At 37.4% G+C, this 16227-nt stretch overlaps 1 protein-coding gene and 1 long non-coding RNA gene across 2 annotated transcripts in view; one reads left to right on the plus strand and one right to left on the minus strand.

Annotated features, from left to right (window-relative positions):
• The window catches only part of LOC114895991, a 41317-nt gene that overhangs the window by 9183 nt on the left and 15907 nt on the right, over window positions 1–16227 (plus strand). Inside the window, exon 2 of the long non-coding RNA XR_003793694.1 lies at window positions 8987–9223. This is a non-coding gene — a long non-coding RNA (uncharacterized LOC114895991). The remainder of the gene's footprint in view (window positions 1–8986; window positions 9224–16227) is intronic.
• Window positions 1–16227, minus strand: part of PPIL6 (peptidylprolyl isomerase like 6) — a 34235-nt gene that overhangs the window by 1916 nt on the left and 16092 nt on the right. The window contains exons 6-7 of the mRNA XM_029223740.1: window positions 12733–12789; window positions 3623–3758 (exon numbers count right to left, since the gene is read on the minus strand). Of these exons, the coding sequence (XP_029079573.1) occupies window positions 3623–3758; window positions 12733–12789 (193 nt within the window). The remainder of the gene's footprint in view (window positions 1–3622; window positions 3759–12732; window positions 12790–16227) is intronic.

Below are 16227 nucleotides of genomic sequence, written 5' to 3' on the forward strand. Positions count from 1 at the left end.
AGTAAGTGAGACTCAGTTCCTATTTCAAGTTGTTCACAGTGTGCCAAGAGGACAAAGAGGCAGTTTGATTTTGGTAGTTAGGGGGGGTATTTCTGACCTAAGCCTTGAACAGGAGTTTGGCAGACTGAAGGAAGGCAGAACGTAACAAGACAAGCAAAGGCCCAGAGGCTGTTCTGGGAGGGATGGTACTCTGGTCTGGCTGCAGCTCAGCTGCCATGTTCAAAGCTTCCAAATCTACATCTCTAGCCCTTGCCCAGCTTGAATACCTACTCCTGGTATTCAGGAGTTGCCATCTGCCTGTCATACAGGTATCTTCACTTGAAACATAACTTGTCCATCTTGAATTCATGATCTTCTCTCCCATATCCTCCTTCTTGTATTCTCTACTGCAGTGAATGGCACCAGCCATCCAATCAGTTCCAAAATCCTAGGAGTTCCTCCAGATCTTCACTGCCCAATATGGTAGCCAATAGCCACAGGTGGCTATTTAAATTAAATTAAATTAATTAAATGTAGTTCCTCAGTTGCACTGGCCACATTTCAAGTGCTAAGTGGCTTATGTGGCTAGTGGCTGTTATATTGGGCAGCACAGATCATAGTACATTTCCATCACTGCGGAAAGTTCTATTAGATACCATTGCTCTATACCTTCCCCATAACCTCACCACCAACATCTAAATAGTCATAAAGTCTTGTTGAATCTAATTTCCAAATATCTCTTGAATTTTTCCATTTATCCCCTGCTCATCTGTACTGCCAGTGCCTTAGACTAGGACTTCATTTATGGCCTACTATTACCATCGCTTCTTTTTTTTTTTTTAAACATCTTTATTGGAGTATAATTGCTTTACAATGGTGTGTTAGTTTCTGCTGTATAACAAAGTGAATCAGCCATACATATACATATATACCCATATCTCCTCCCTCTTGTGTCTCCCTCCCACCCTCCCTATCCCACCCCTCTAGGTGGTTACCATCGCTTCTTAACTGGCCTTTCTACCTTCATTTTCATCCTTTGCCAATTAATTCCTCACTTCTGCTAAAAAGAGATTTTTTTCAGAACAAGAACCTGGTCATGTTGCTCCCAATTTAAAATTCTCCATGGCTTCCCAGCCCCTTCAGGTGGGGGTCTCTGCTCAGCAGCATGGCACCCACAGCCCTTTGAGAGCCAGGACTTGGCTGTCTCATCTTCTCCAACCTCTACTCTCTCCATTTCCCCCTGGGCTCTAAGCTCTAGCCAAACTAGATGACTGGTAGATAGGATACTCCTTAGGGCCTCTCTACAGAGGTTCTTCACTCTTTCTAAAATTTATTTTACTCACTTTGCTTTCCAGCCTTCTCTATCTGGCTAACTTCTACATGACTTTCAGTACCCATTTCACCTTCTCATGAAGCTTCCCATGACTCCTCCCCACTTTAGGGGTCCCTTATAATGAAATTAATTCCTCCCCAGCACTATCCCCAATGTATACCCCTTTGACCTATGTATGTGTGAATGGAGATCTTACAGGCTTGTATTTTGATATTCTTTCCCTGTGAAACCACAGGGCAGGGCCATCAACAAGACTGTGGGTTGATGCAATCTCCCCTAAAGGACATTCCCAGTGTCATCCATCTGAAGACAAGACAAGTTCATGTACCAGAAACTAGGGCTTGGAAGGAGGGTCTGTCTCAAATAGGAAAGGAAATTTCTGTATCTCTCTGGACCTTGGTAACCATGTCTGGGCTTCTGGAAGCTCAGATAAACCTGCGGGTGCTCTGTGATGATAGGGAAGAGAAAGCATCTTCCACTAGAGGCAGCTCTACAGCAGGGAAGGAGGGTAGTTATATTTTGAAGGAGTTAGTTATATTTTGTCAGATTATCTAGTTGCCTATTACGGTATTACTTTTCTGCTTCTCCCCTAGCGTTCTGTCAGGTCTTGTTTAAATATTTCAGCCCAGACTCAGCTGTTACTTGGAGGCTTAAGGGAAAAAAATTGAGATTATACTTAGGCTAGAGCAATAAAAGCAGTGCAGCGCCTCCCTGAGGCCAGTGTGTTGGTGATAACGAATTAGTGCGAGAGATTCCCCTAAAGATGAATCACATGGAAAAAGGCAATCGCCAAAAGGAGACCAAGCACTCCTCCTCTCCACTACCATCCTGTAGGATCTGCATTGGCTTTTACTAAGGAGTTGGAGGGTACTTATTGCCTTGCCCTCTCTCCTGTATTCCCAGTGCACTCTTTACAGGGCTTGCATGTTCATGTCTCACTGTCACAGTTGGGTTTTCCAACACACTATATAGGCTCCCCGAAGGGCGGAAGTTGTGCCACATCACTCTTGCCCCAGGACTGAGCACCGGGACTAGCACTTGTTAGGTGCCTAATACAATGCTGGTTGAATGAATGGGTCAGAAGGCCAGCAGCAGTGAAGGCTGAAAAAAGATGTGGGGCCAGAGGGTGGAGGACCTGGAATGCCGCTCTGAACTCTAGGCTCTATGCATCTGGGGGTGGAGGTGGTGAAGGAGTCACTAAATTTTTTAAAGTAGTCATGTTTGCGTTTGAGAAAGGTACCTTTTGGAAGGATATAAAGGATCACCTAAGCATATGGTTGAGGGCAAGGTACTACCAGCAAGATGACGGGAAGATATTTAAAAGATCTAAGAAATTGTAAGAATTATTTGGATTTAAAAAATAATTGAAGAATGCATTTTCAAAATCAGAATATAGTTTATTAAGACCAGGGAAAATGGAGGAAAATGCATTATTTTAGCTTATGTAGCTGTTAAAATCATCTCTTTAAAGAAATCTCCTTTGGATGAAAATATACTTTCTGCTTTTTTCAACCTGGAAATATCACCTGCATTACACTGAAGGAATAATTGTGCTTAAATTTTTTTTTAAATTGTGCTTAAAATTAACATTGGCCTGGAATTTTTTCTGAGGATGAAGAGTCAGTAATTATCCCTGTGGAGTAGCTGGAATAATCTAATATTCAGAAAAGTTCTGACACCTTATACATCATTTCAGGAAAGACAAAGTAAGCTTCAATTTATATTCATTTCAGTAATCAAACAGATATGAAACACGGGAGTGATGAAAAGTATAGTCACCATCCATATTAGGTCCACATGCCTATAAGCATCTTGCTAATAATATTCTAGTAATTATTACCTGAGATATTTCCATATTTTAAATTGCTCAGTAAAAATAAAGTTACTTGTAGCTTGGATGATTTTATCTCTCTCTTCACAGTGTTCATGGACAATTACATAAATGGCTTCACCTCACTTCTGCATCTAAATATATCTACATTATTAAGAACTATGGTGTTATTCGTAGTTAAAAGAATTGACAATATCCTTGAGGCTGAAGATCCACAGAAGGATGGATGATGGATGGATGGATGGATGCACAGGACATTATAATGGCTGTGCCTAAATGGTTTCCATGTTTATTATAGATAGCAAGCTTCTTATGAAATACTTACTTCTGAACATGTTTGTCTACAGTATTTGTATTACTTTGGCTTTTAAATTCTATTTTTAGTTACCCGTAGACTATGTACAATACTTACCCACATCTTTTTGAACCACATTTTTACATATATGAATATTATATAGACGAACTTACAATGCACATACCCAAAAGCCACATATTTTCTATCTAGATAGGGAGTTGCTTGTAGTGTGATGTAGAATTGTGACCCATTGCTGTGATGGCCTTTGTTGACCATTCCAAGAACTCCCCTTTTATTATGAGGAATTGAGAAGTTTTCATCTAGAAAAGACAATATGCAATAGGTCACTAAAATATTTCTATTTTCTTGATTGATACTAATACATAAAGCACAAACAATGCTTGGTAACAAGGGTTCTCAATCATATTTAGCAATATATTCCAAATTGTAAATATTCTATTTGTTTCATATTACTTTCACTCAAGTGGGCTGTTAAAAAAGAGAAGCTGGAAAGTCTTAGACCTATTTGAGCATTTACCTTTAGTTTATCATTAATATAGCTAAAAACAAGTGTGCTAAGAAAATAGATAATGTAAAAGGAAGAACTTGAAATTAATAATATAAAAGGAAGCACATACCTTTTTTTAGGAATAAAAGTCAGCAAACATTCTTGTATTGTTTTGGCAGTAATATTTTATTCAAACTATCAATGTGATATTAAAAATGACTCCTTGCAAACAAACAAACAAACAAAAAAATGACTCCTTGGAGAAACCTTTCACAGACACACCCTTCCCCTCACAGCATCTTCTGCAGACCTCTATTATAGTCTTTAAAACACTTTATGTAATTGTTTACAGGCTGTTTCATGTTTGTGAAGGCAGGGGCTTTATCTCATCATCGCTTTACCCCCAGGGCCCCCCTAGCACATTACTTGGCACATGTGTGGCCTTAAATATTGATGATGAAAATAAGTTAATTTATGCTTATTTTTAGTAGTCTTTAAACAAATTTTAATTTCAAACCTTATATGGGTTGACCAAGATTTTGTGGAAAGTGATTTTTTTAGTGTAAGATTAATAAGTAAAAAGAATTATATGGTGATTATTGGGCCACCATTTTCAGGAAGAACCATTTCCAGCATGAAATAAGATTTGCCTCCAAACTCAAAAACACAGAAGGAAGTAATAGAAGAGAAATTCAGTAAAAGTTTTCATTCAATAACTTTATCAAATTCTGGGAATAATTGAGAGATATGAATATTAACTGTCAAGATTTTCTTAAACTGCAATTGCTGACTATTCTCATTTTAAGTTTCAAAGCTAAGACAACAAAGCAATTAAGCCATATCTATGGTGGTTACTTTTAGCTTGTTAAACTGCACACTGAATAAAGACCTCTGAAATCTTATGAAATGAAAATAAAGTATTTTTGTGCAAATATATCTTTATAATTACATTGATACTCCATATTCATTTCAGTGGAATAGAGAATAGCCCATTAATTTCACAGAAAATCACATGGCATAGAAATCTGCCCAAGCAGAGATTCAGAGAGTTTTAACAAAATGGTATTTGTCATTGCTCTTAGATATTATGATCAATTTTTCTTAAATTCTGAAAGTAACTGGAAAGAAAATTTATACAGTTATAACATTTTTACCAAAAATTCTGTGATTATGGGAGAACTTTTAAAGCATTAAGGGTTTAACTTTGTTTGAAATAGAAATCAGAATTCACCTGCTGAAGAAAATCAGTTTCTGAATTTATTTAATATAAAACTCATTCTGATGTTTATAATAAAAGCAACTACTGCTTTCTCAAGTTTGGGGAAACTGCCTCTATTCTCTCTGGTAAGGGAATAAGCAGACAGTTTGGGACATTTCTATATAATTTTCTGAAGACAATAATGTCAAGTAGAAATTGGACTTGAATCCTGCAACATCAATTTTTTAAACCTACTGCCCTAATTTTACCAGCATATTTAAATAATAATAGCTATTCACTAATTACTTATTGTTATATAAAAGTAAATTGGGTATGCTCCCTAGCATTCTTAAACTGCTTTAATGAAATATTTTATTTTTTATATTTTTAATTGAAGTATAGTTAACTTACAGTATTATATTAGTTTCAGGTGTACAGCATAGTGATTCAGTATTTTTACAGATTATATTCCATTAAAAGTTATTACAAGATAATGGCTATAATTCCTGTGCTATATAAGACATCCTTGTTGTTCTTCTGTTTTATACATAGGGGTATGTATCTCTTAATCTCATATCTCTACCTTGCCCTTCCCCCCCTTCCCTCTCCCCTCTGGTAACCACTAGTTTGTTTTCTATATCTGTGAGTCTGTCTCTGTTTTGTTATATATTCATTTGTATTATTTTTTAGATTCTACATATACGTGATAACATACAGTATTTATCTTTCTTTGACTTATTTCACTAAGCATAATATTCTCTCAGTCCATTCACATTGCTACAAATGGCAGTATTTCATTCTTCTTTATGGCCGAGTAATATCCGATTGTATATATATATATATATATATGTGTATATATATATATATGTATGTATGTATGTGTGTGTGTATATATATATATATATATATATATATATATATATATACACACCACATCTTCTTTATCCATTTATCTGTTGATGGACACTTAGGGTGCTTCCGTAGCTTGGCTACTGTAAGTAGTGCTGCTTTGAACATTGGGGTGCCTGTATCTTTTCAAATTAGTGTTCTTGTGTTTTCTGGATGTATACCCAGGAGTGGAATTGCTGGATCATATTTTAGTTCTATTTTTAGTTTTTTGAGGAACCTCCATACTGTTTTCCATAGTGGCTATACCAACTGCATTCCCACCAGTAGTGTACAAGGTTCTTTTTCTCCACATCCTCTCCAACATTTGATATTTGTAGACTTTTTGATGATGGCCATTCTGACTGGTGTGAAGTGATACCTCAGTGTAGTTTTGATTTGCATTTCTCTAATAATTAGTGATGTTGAGTATCTTTTCACCTGCCTCTTGGCCATCTATATGTCTTCTTTGGAAAAATGTCTATTCCGGTCTTCTACCCATTTGATAGGGTTGTTTTCTTTTCTTTTCTTTTTTTGATATGGAGTTGTATGAGCTGTTTACATGTTTTGGAGATATTAACCCCCATCGGTCATATCATTTGCAAATATCTTATCCCATTCAGTAGGTTGTCTCTTTATTTTGCAGATGTCTTCCTTAGCTGTGCAAAAGCTTTTAAGTTTAATTAGGCTATTTGTTTATTTTTGCTTTAATTTCTTTTGCCTTAAGAAACAAAGATGCAAAGCAATCTACAGATTTAATGCACTCCTTATCAAAATACCCAGGACATTTTTCACAGAACTAGAACAAATAATCCTAAAAGTCATATGGAACCACAAAATACCCCAAATTGCCAAAGCAACCTTGGAAAAAAAAGAACAAAGCTGGAGGTACCACCCTCCCAGACTTCAAAATATACTACAAAACCACAGTAATCAAAACAGCATGGCACTGGCACAAAGATGGACACATAGATCAATGGATCAGAATAAAGAGCCCAGAAATAAATCCATGCACCCACGGTCAATTAATCTATGACAAAGGAGTCAAGAATATACAATGGAGAGGAGAAGAGGAGACAGTCTCTTCAATAAGCTGGGAAAACTGGACAGCTACATGTAAAACAATGAGATTAGAACATGCCCTCACACTATATACAAAAATAAACTCCAAATAGATTAAAGACCTAAATGTAAAACCTGAAACCATAAAACTCCTAGATGAGAACATAGGCAGAACACTCTTTGACATTGAAATATTTATTTTAAAACATGTTGATTGTGTACATGACGTTAGGAATAAATAGACAAGTGTTTATCAGTACTTGAATAGATAGATTATTTGGGTATATTCATAATATTTAACAGTAGTGAAAATGAGAGAATTCCAGCTATAAACGACATGGTTGAATCTCATAGGCAGTGATGAACGAAAGAAACAAGACACAAAGAATGCCTGCCATATGAGTCCATTTATATAAAGTCCAAAAATAGTCAATAACTCTGTTATTTAGGGATCCATACACAAGTGTTTAACAAGAAAAGCAAGGAAGAAGTCAGGTTAGTGGTTACCTCTAATAGGGAGATGGAGTTATTATTGAGGATGGACAAATGGGGTGCTTCTGGCATGCTGGCAGTTTTTCTTTCTTGACAAAGATGGTAATGTGGGGGGTTGCTTTATAATTTTTAAGTTTTTTTAAATATATTTTTAAAAATATTTTTATTTATGTATTTATTTGGCTGCACCTGGTCTCAGTTGCAGCATGTGAACTCTTAGTTGCAGCATGTGGGATCTAGTTCCCTGACCAGGGATCGAACCCAGGCCCCTTGCATTGGGAGTGCAGAGTCTTAGCCACTGGACCACCAGGGAAGTCCCTATAATTATTTTTAAATTGTACATATGCAGTTTCTCTATATAAGATAAATCTCACAATTAAAAAAAATGAATAGCCCTTAAATGGCTACCCAGACCACATTATCTTCAGTTCTTATTTCTACTAAAAAATACTTTTGCATAACTTAGTTGCATTATTGAATATTGACAGTGCATCAGGCTCTCTGCTTTTTATTAATGTTTACTTTCATTTAAAGACAAGGAGGGACTTCCCTGGTGGCACAGTGGTTAAGAATCCGCCTGCCAATTCAGGGGACACCATTTCGAGCCCTGGTCCAGAAAGATCCCACATGCCGCGGAGCAGCTAAGCCCGTGGGCCATAACTACTGAGCCTGGACTCTGGAGCCCGTGAGCCACAGCTACTGAAGCCCATGCTCCTAGAGCCTGTGTTCCGCCTGTTCGCGCCTGTACTTTATCTGTTTAAATGTCTGTCTGTACAAAAACACTAAAATCCTGGAGTGTGGAAACTTGGTCACATTATCTTTGTTCCCTAAGGTCCTAGTACCATGTCAGCACCTAACTAAGAGTTTAAAGTTCTATGAATAAATAAATGAGTGGTGTCACTTGAATGATTTCATTTGATAAAGCTGTCTCCACATGAATTTAGAAGGAAAACTAGCTTTTACTTTTCCCTTTTCCTTTGGCCATTGATTATTTTTTAAACCTTTTCATTGTATTAAAATATAGACACAAAAAGCCATGGAACACTATAGTTAGAATTATTGTTAAAGTTATTATAAGGCAAATACCCTTTTAACCACCATTCTGACCAAGAAAAAGAACTTTGCCAGCCTTCCCTCCCCAGGTTCTACCTCTATCCCTTTCTTTTTTTACACTTTATCTGTTAATGAACCTAAGCTATTTCACCTCTAGAATTTCTCCCAGGCCAGAGTTTGCCGATTGCACACACGGTGCAGTTCAACAGGTTTCTCTGTTCCCTGTCCTGTGGGTTCTGTGCTAATACTTGTGTTGAAGATGCAGATTGTTTCACCTCGATTGATATATTAGGGAGGGAATGACTTGAGCATGATGAATCTCACCCCTGCTTTAACGCACTTCCCTCCAGGAGAGCCACCAGGCGAATGCAGGAAACTGCCTCTGCTGAACTGAGCTAGCTACCCAGGAACACACACACCTCAGACGTGACCAGCCACATCCGTCACCACGTATGAGCTGCATCCACCCACATCTGGAGTTACAGCTTCCCTCTGGCTGCAGATAATGCTCCTTCCGCCACCTCAAGATCACTCACAAGCTGCAGCTCTTCCCATGCCACCTCCACAGATGTCAAGGAGTTTTCAGGGTAAAGTGCCTTATTTATTATGGTTCTGATGTATTTCTTGACCACATAATATATATAAAACTGTGTTACTGTTTTTATTAGGTTATTAACTTATTTATTAATGTGTCACCGAGGAAGTTTTTTTACCTCAGTTTTGCCATAAGTCCTGTGGTTTTCATTTCATGATTTTACATAGCACAGATTTTTAAGAACACATTATAGCAGAACTGACTGCATTTCTCGCAAATTGGAAGCTAGATCCAACAGCTTCATCAGACTCTTGTTCTATCCCTTTGGTAGTGTGTCCTTTCAACAGAAGGCTCATACTGTCTGATTGTCTCTGTTTTTGTGAAGTTAGCAGACGCTGATGCAGCCATTGCCTACATCCATTATTTCTCTGGAGGCAGCGAAATGGTGACATTCTAATTTTATTTTTCCTTTCCATTATTAATTGGAATACTTTTATAACAAGATGTCTCCCCTTATCTACAGTTTGGTATAGTTCCTATAGGAAAGGCAAGATAAATGCTTGATTCTTTACCTATATTTATCAGTTTTCAAGATAATGAATTCATTTCCTATCATTCCCCCAGAGGTGAGCAAGTAGGTTTTATTTTATAATATCATTATGAACTCATGGATTTAAAACATTTGTTGGGTTTCAATCAACTGTAATTACTATTCAAATTATTTCATCTTTGGCCAGTGAGAGACTCTTCAAATTGGCTCCTGAGCCCTTTGCCATGACCCCAGTAAATCTTCAATAGCGCTCCTGGCTATCTGATGCCATGATAGCATGACTGAGGTTCCAGGCTCATTTCAAAATTTCCTGTCTCAGAACTGGAATCTGCCATTTGTCCCAGAGGCCCTGGTTTCTTTAATCAAGAAATGACATTTCAAAACAACAATCTAAATTCCAGGAGTCCATGTCATTACTCGGCTGGTCATTGTTTGCAGATGAATTCCATGGGCAGAACTATAGATACAGGTATAGATTAGATATAGATATAGATACAGATATGATACTTCTTGAATTTAAAGTGATATTTCAAATTCAGGACTATGGAATATTTTACTTATTAACCTCTGTCGTATTTCATCTGTATCTCCTTTCTTCCACATTGAAGATTCCAGTTCTCAAGGACACAGGAAATGATGAAATTAGAAATTCCCGTAATTACTTACTTGTTTTTCCCTACATTATATATATAACAATCTCAAAATAATATTAATAATACCATCACCAGTAAAATTTACTGAAAATAGTTTAAAATTTTGCATATATTCTCCCCATTTCTTTCATTTAAAATAAATTGTTAGACTAAGCATATAGTCATTGTATACCATACTCTCACCCTTTTAATCCGCATTAAATTTTAGTTTTATAAGTAACTATATGATTAATGCTCACCACCAGTTCTTCTTTCAGGGTCCCTCTTGTAATTTGGCTGAATGAAACTCATGCTACAGTCACTGATTCCTCAGGAAGGACTCATGACAACACTGTTCCCTAAAGTTTTACATGTTGATAACTCTGTGTGCCCTTTATAACTCAAATTCAGTTTGACTGGATATAAAGTCCCCAGTTCACTTTTCACTTCCTTGAGCATCCTAAATATATTACTGTATGTTCTTCTGGCATACGAGGATGATGATAATGTACTTTTCTTCCCCTTATAAATCACTTGCTGTGACTCACTACCTGCCCACAGAATTTTTTTCTTTTTCTTTAATATCTAATAACGTTAGTAAAATATGTCTGGTGTTGGTTGTTCTGGTTCAGTATTGTCCGGTACCTGTGTGTTCTTTCAGTAAGTAGTTTCAAGTTTTTAAGCAGACATTTTTACTTGAGGTATAAACATGCAGTAAAATGCATATGTCTTAGATGTTCACTTTGATGCCTTTTGACAGTTGGGTATAGTTGTGTAATCACCACCCAAAACAAAATATAGAATATCAAATCCTTTTTTATTTCAGGAATGTTTTCTTTAATTATAATTCTTAGTGTTTGTTCCATTCCCTTCCATTGGTGTAATTCCTTAGGAATACTTATCATCTGTATGCTGGATCTTCTCTTTCTGTCTTTATCACTTTCTTGTAAATCCTTTTTAGCTTTCTTCATCTCTTTTTGGTTTAAAAAATATTTCCTTATTGTCCCTTCTACTTCTCTTATTTTTTTATTTTTGGGCTATGCCACATAGCATGTAGGATCTTAGTTCCTTAACCGAGGATTGAACCCATGCCCCCAGCATTGGAAGGGCAGAGTCTTAACCACTGGACTGCCTATTTGGTCTTGTGTTCCTTCTAATTTGTTTGTTTCTGAAATTTTCTTTTATTGTTAATTCTTTTCTCTAGTTCTGTAACCTCATGTCTAAAGCTTCCTCATTTTGATTTATGAGTTCTTTCCTGTCTTATATCATTGTCTTCATGTCTTTTAGCTCGTTTTGAAATTGTTACAGTTTTGCTCTGTTCTGTGAGCCTTCTTTCTAGGGTACTTTCATTATCTGTAGCGATGTTACTGTGCTCTTTTTTTTTTTTTCTTAAATAATCATGAAAATTTCTGCTGCTTTTTAATGCAACTTTAGTTTTATGTAAAATTAGTATTCCTCAATGTTTAGAAGTAGGTGTGGCTTTAGAAGGAAGGTAGTTTTCCTAACTTCACAAAGTTCCCTCTTCTGCTATTTTCATGTGTTGTTCAGCTGTGTGGCAACTTGCTTTCTGAGATTTCCTGACTCTTTTGCCTTTCCCTCTTTATCACTGTTGTCCCGATACCTGCATAATTTTTATTCCATTCCCAGCACTTCTTCCTTCCTGGAAGAGAGGCCTTTCAGATCAGTTTTGAGAGTTCGCAGAGGTTAGACTGCTCCAGCCTCCTCAAGCCTTATGAGGGGCTCCATGCACTCAACTGCTATTGCCTATTGTGGAGTTCTGTATTCTCAGCTCTGTCAGATGCCCTGCTTTCTCTCACATACATGCTGATACCATGCAGATTTTGTGGCTGTTGGTAGTTTGTCCTTACCTGTTTATATTTGGAATTCATGTAGATACCTTGTCACCTAGTTTTGTTGTGTTATCCATGGGTCTTTAGTTTTCCTATCTAATTTTTTTTGTCTGTATTTATGTTGGGATTTCAAAAAACTAAAGAACTATGCCACCACCACTATCATCTTTCCAGAATCCCCAACAGCAGTCTTAGTAGGATGATTATCAAGGTACCCATTCTAAGTGTGGGCATGGCAAAGTACAAGCCTTAAAAATGTAAATTCCCTTCTACCCCTACAATCCTAATTCTAGACACTTATCCTAAAGAAATAACATAATTAGGCAAGTGAAAAATTTTATGTACAAAGCTGTACTGAACTGGACTGGGATGCCTTCCCACCTACCCTATTTTAAACTCCCACTTTTAGTATGTGTACTTGTAGTATATTACCCCAAACACTATCTAATTTGGGGTTGTGAAATCATCCAGTCCTGTTAAATTTGAATAATCAATTAAAATGTGACTGACAAAATTTAAAGATACATACCTTCAAATGTTGGTCCATAAATTGACTCTCCACCATCTCCTTTTCCAGCAACTATATCTGAGAAACAGCAATAAATAAACATTAACATTCTGAGACTAAAAAAGAAAATACAGTAATGGCAGGGAAAGAATGCTTTATGATTCCACTTATAACAATAACTAGAGTAAGTTACCTAATTGTTTAATATCTATACCATGAAAATATTTCTATAATGATTTCACTTGTATTTTGTAAGTAGTTTTACATTTATGATCCCATTTTTTCCCCTCATAACTCTGAATAAGTTAAATTTAATGCAAAACCTTTGAAATGATGAAGTATTAAATTATAATTGTGGTCACGGTTTAAAGAGTGTGTGTTCATATAAATTCTGCTTATTTCACAAGTTATTCCATGATACATCTTGCTTTTCAGAAAAATGGAAAGATTAAGCTAAGAAGGTGAAATAGGAACAGTAAGGTCTTTTTAACACAAGAATAAAAATAGGTACTCTAAAAAGAATTAATGTTCAAATTTTTATTCCTTGCCCTATGGTGATATAACTCATGTATCTGGTATTTTAGAAAAGAAGTTCCTTTGTAATATAATGAGGTTTTTTAAAAATGATATTTATAGGACTTGTTTCACATGATATGCATTATATGCATATTTTGGCTTAGGCAATGATCCTACTATAAAAATCCTCCATGCACAAGTTATTTTATCAATTCACAGCTACCAGGGAAGCAAAGCTAGCTTTAATGAAACTAGAGGTCTCTGAGGTCTGTGTTTTCCCCATCACCCCCTTTACTTCCTTCAGCTCTGTAGGCCACCCTCCTTGAATAGTGCGCAATAAATAACTGTTGAAGGACCGTGCCATTTAAACTCAATATGAGCACTTTATCTATAATAAAAGAGTCTGTGCTATTTTAAAGAAATCTGATGCAAGCATGGGGAGAGAATTTATGCAGGACAGGGGCATATAGCATTTAAATTATACTATTCATAAAGCTGGTTCAGAAGTTAACTGATAAACCTTAAGTCTCCAGCTACTCTGCCTGATACTTCTGCCCCCCCCCCCCTCACTCCCCAGCCTATGGCTATTCTCAGAAGCCTGCTGCAGTAGCCCCAGGCTAAATCCAGGTGTGCGGAACTTGAATGTCCTCTAGCACCAGTTCCTTCAGCTCAGGCAAATCTACCCAGGTGATTCCCCTCCCCTGCTAACTTATGTAAACACCAGTGACACTCCCTTGCCGTCTGTCTCCAACACATGCCATTACTCTTGCCCTTTGCTTTAGATCTCCCAGGTGAATATTTTATATTGACACCATTTCGATCAGTATTTAATATTTTTTGTGTCCATAACCCACCCCCTTGAATTCAGCTTTGGATATCTAATATTTCTATACTTCTGGCAACAAATTCAGCAATGCAGAATAGTGGTTAAAAGTAAACTTCAAAGTCAGATGATTTTGATTTCAATCTTGATGTTGGTTACCTTTTCCAAAACTGTTTCCTCATCTATATAGACAGGGATAATGGGAAGTGCCTCCCAAGTAGTTCTGAGGGTTAAAGGCAGTCATGTAGGGAGAGCACATGGTGTGGTGCCTGGCAGAGTGTCATGCTCCTTCATTAGTGGCCATTATTATTGTGCAGCATCACACACTTATGGAATGTATCCTCTCATTATCATCTTTACCATCATTCTGATGACCATGATGATGATAAAATGTATTAAACTATATCTCAAGAGATCCTTCTAAAGGCAGTAGGGCTATGGGAGCCACAAAGAGGCTTAATAACTGCCAAAGTGGCTTCATAACTTGGTATCTTTATTAACTTCATACTTCAGAAATGAACAGAATGTATATTTCCTGTTTAACTATCTGTTCATTCATTCATTCATTCTTTTAACAAATTCTTAAAAAGCATCTATTCTATGCCAGGCACTGTTCTCCAACCTGAGGATATAACATTGAACAAAACAGGTAAAAATCTCTGCCCACATGGAACTTATATTCTAGTGAAAAGAAACAGACAATCAATCAGTTAACAAAGAAATATTAATAGTATGTCCAGTGGTGAAAAGTGCTAGGAAGAAAAATAAAGCTGGGTAAGGGGATAGGAGAGTAGCAGAGAAGGGGGTGAGGAGAGGTATATGAAGAGGAAGGTGGCAGTTTTTGAATAGGGTGGTCATGTGGTCCCTGCTGAGATAAACTCAGCAAAAATCAGAAACAGATCAGGGGTCGATGCAAGGGCATACATGGAAGAATAGCTGGGTGTAGATATCTCAGGCAAAAGAAACGACAAAAGACCTCAGGGCACACATATGCTTGATGTGCTAAGGAACAGCAAGGAGCCTAATGTGTGGAGCAGAGTGAGCAAGAGGGAGAGGTCAGAAGATGAGATGGGCTTGGGGGGAGAAGGACGGCTGTGTGGGGCCTGTTGGTCCCAAAGGGCGAGCAATAGTGCCTGGAAGCATCCTAAGGCACAACACCAAACCACCTGTACTCCGAAATTCTACTCACAGCCCTGTGGGAATCTGACATCTGAAGGAAGAGAATACTTAAAAAGCTTGGCACTTTCAATATACCATGTCATTGAATCCTCACCACAACCTGTGATATTATAATTATGATTAAGAAACTTATTCAGAGATGACAGGTGCCTTATCCAGCATGGTACAACTTGTATGTATCAGTTTGGATTTGAATTTAGTAACCAGAATTTCTTTTCCAAACTGTCCTTAAACATCACTGCCTTGTGATCTGAAACCATGACCTGAGACCTATACACTTACTATTTGGAAATTTTACTTCAAATAAATAGACAAGTAACATGGCCTACTTTTCCCAAACTTTGCTCTGGGGCTCACAGCGGTGAGGGAAGGTCTAGCCAAAAGCAAAACAAAGAAGAACACAGCCTCCGGAAGCCCAACACATCAGAGTCAACACTGAACTAAGTATCAGGAGACACTGATATGGGCCCTTTTTTTTAAAATTATTTTTTTTAATTAATTTTTTTTTTTTTGGCTGCGTTGGGTCTTCGTTGCTGCTTTGGGCTTTCTCTAGCTTCTTCGGGCTTTCTCTAGCTGTGGTGAGCAGGGGCTACTCTTCACTGCGGTGCACGGGCTTCTCATTGCAGTGGCTTCTCTTGTTGCGGAACACAGGCTTTAGGCACGTGGGCTTCAGTAGTTGTGGTACACGGGCTCAGTAGTTGTGTCTCGCGGGCTCTAGAGCACAGGCTCAGTAGTTGTGGCACACGGGCTTAGTTGCTCTGCATCATGTGGCATCTTCCTGGACCAGGGCTCAAACCCATGTCCCCCGCATTGGCAGGCAGATTCTTAACCACTGCGCCACCAGGGAAGTCCCGATATGGGCCCTCTTGAGGATTGTTTTATACTAACAAAAAATGGAGAACAGTCTAAATGTTCACCAATGGGAAATTAATTAAATTGGCATAGCACTATGATGAAAAATTAGGCAGACCCTAAACATTTTATGTGTTTATGTATAT

The sequence above is a fragment of the Monodon monoceros genome, unplaced genomic scaffold (genome assembly GCF_005190385.1).
Source record: "Monodon monoceros isolate NGI ecotype Baffin Bay Population unplaced genomic scaffold, NGI_Narwhal_1 Super_Scaffold_15, whole genome shotgun sequence".
In the NCBI taxonomy this organism is placed as follows: Eukaryota; Metazoa; Chordata; class Mammalia; order Artiodactyla; family Monodontidae; genus Monodon; species Monodon monoceros.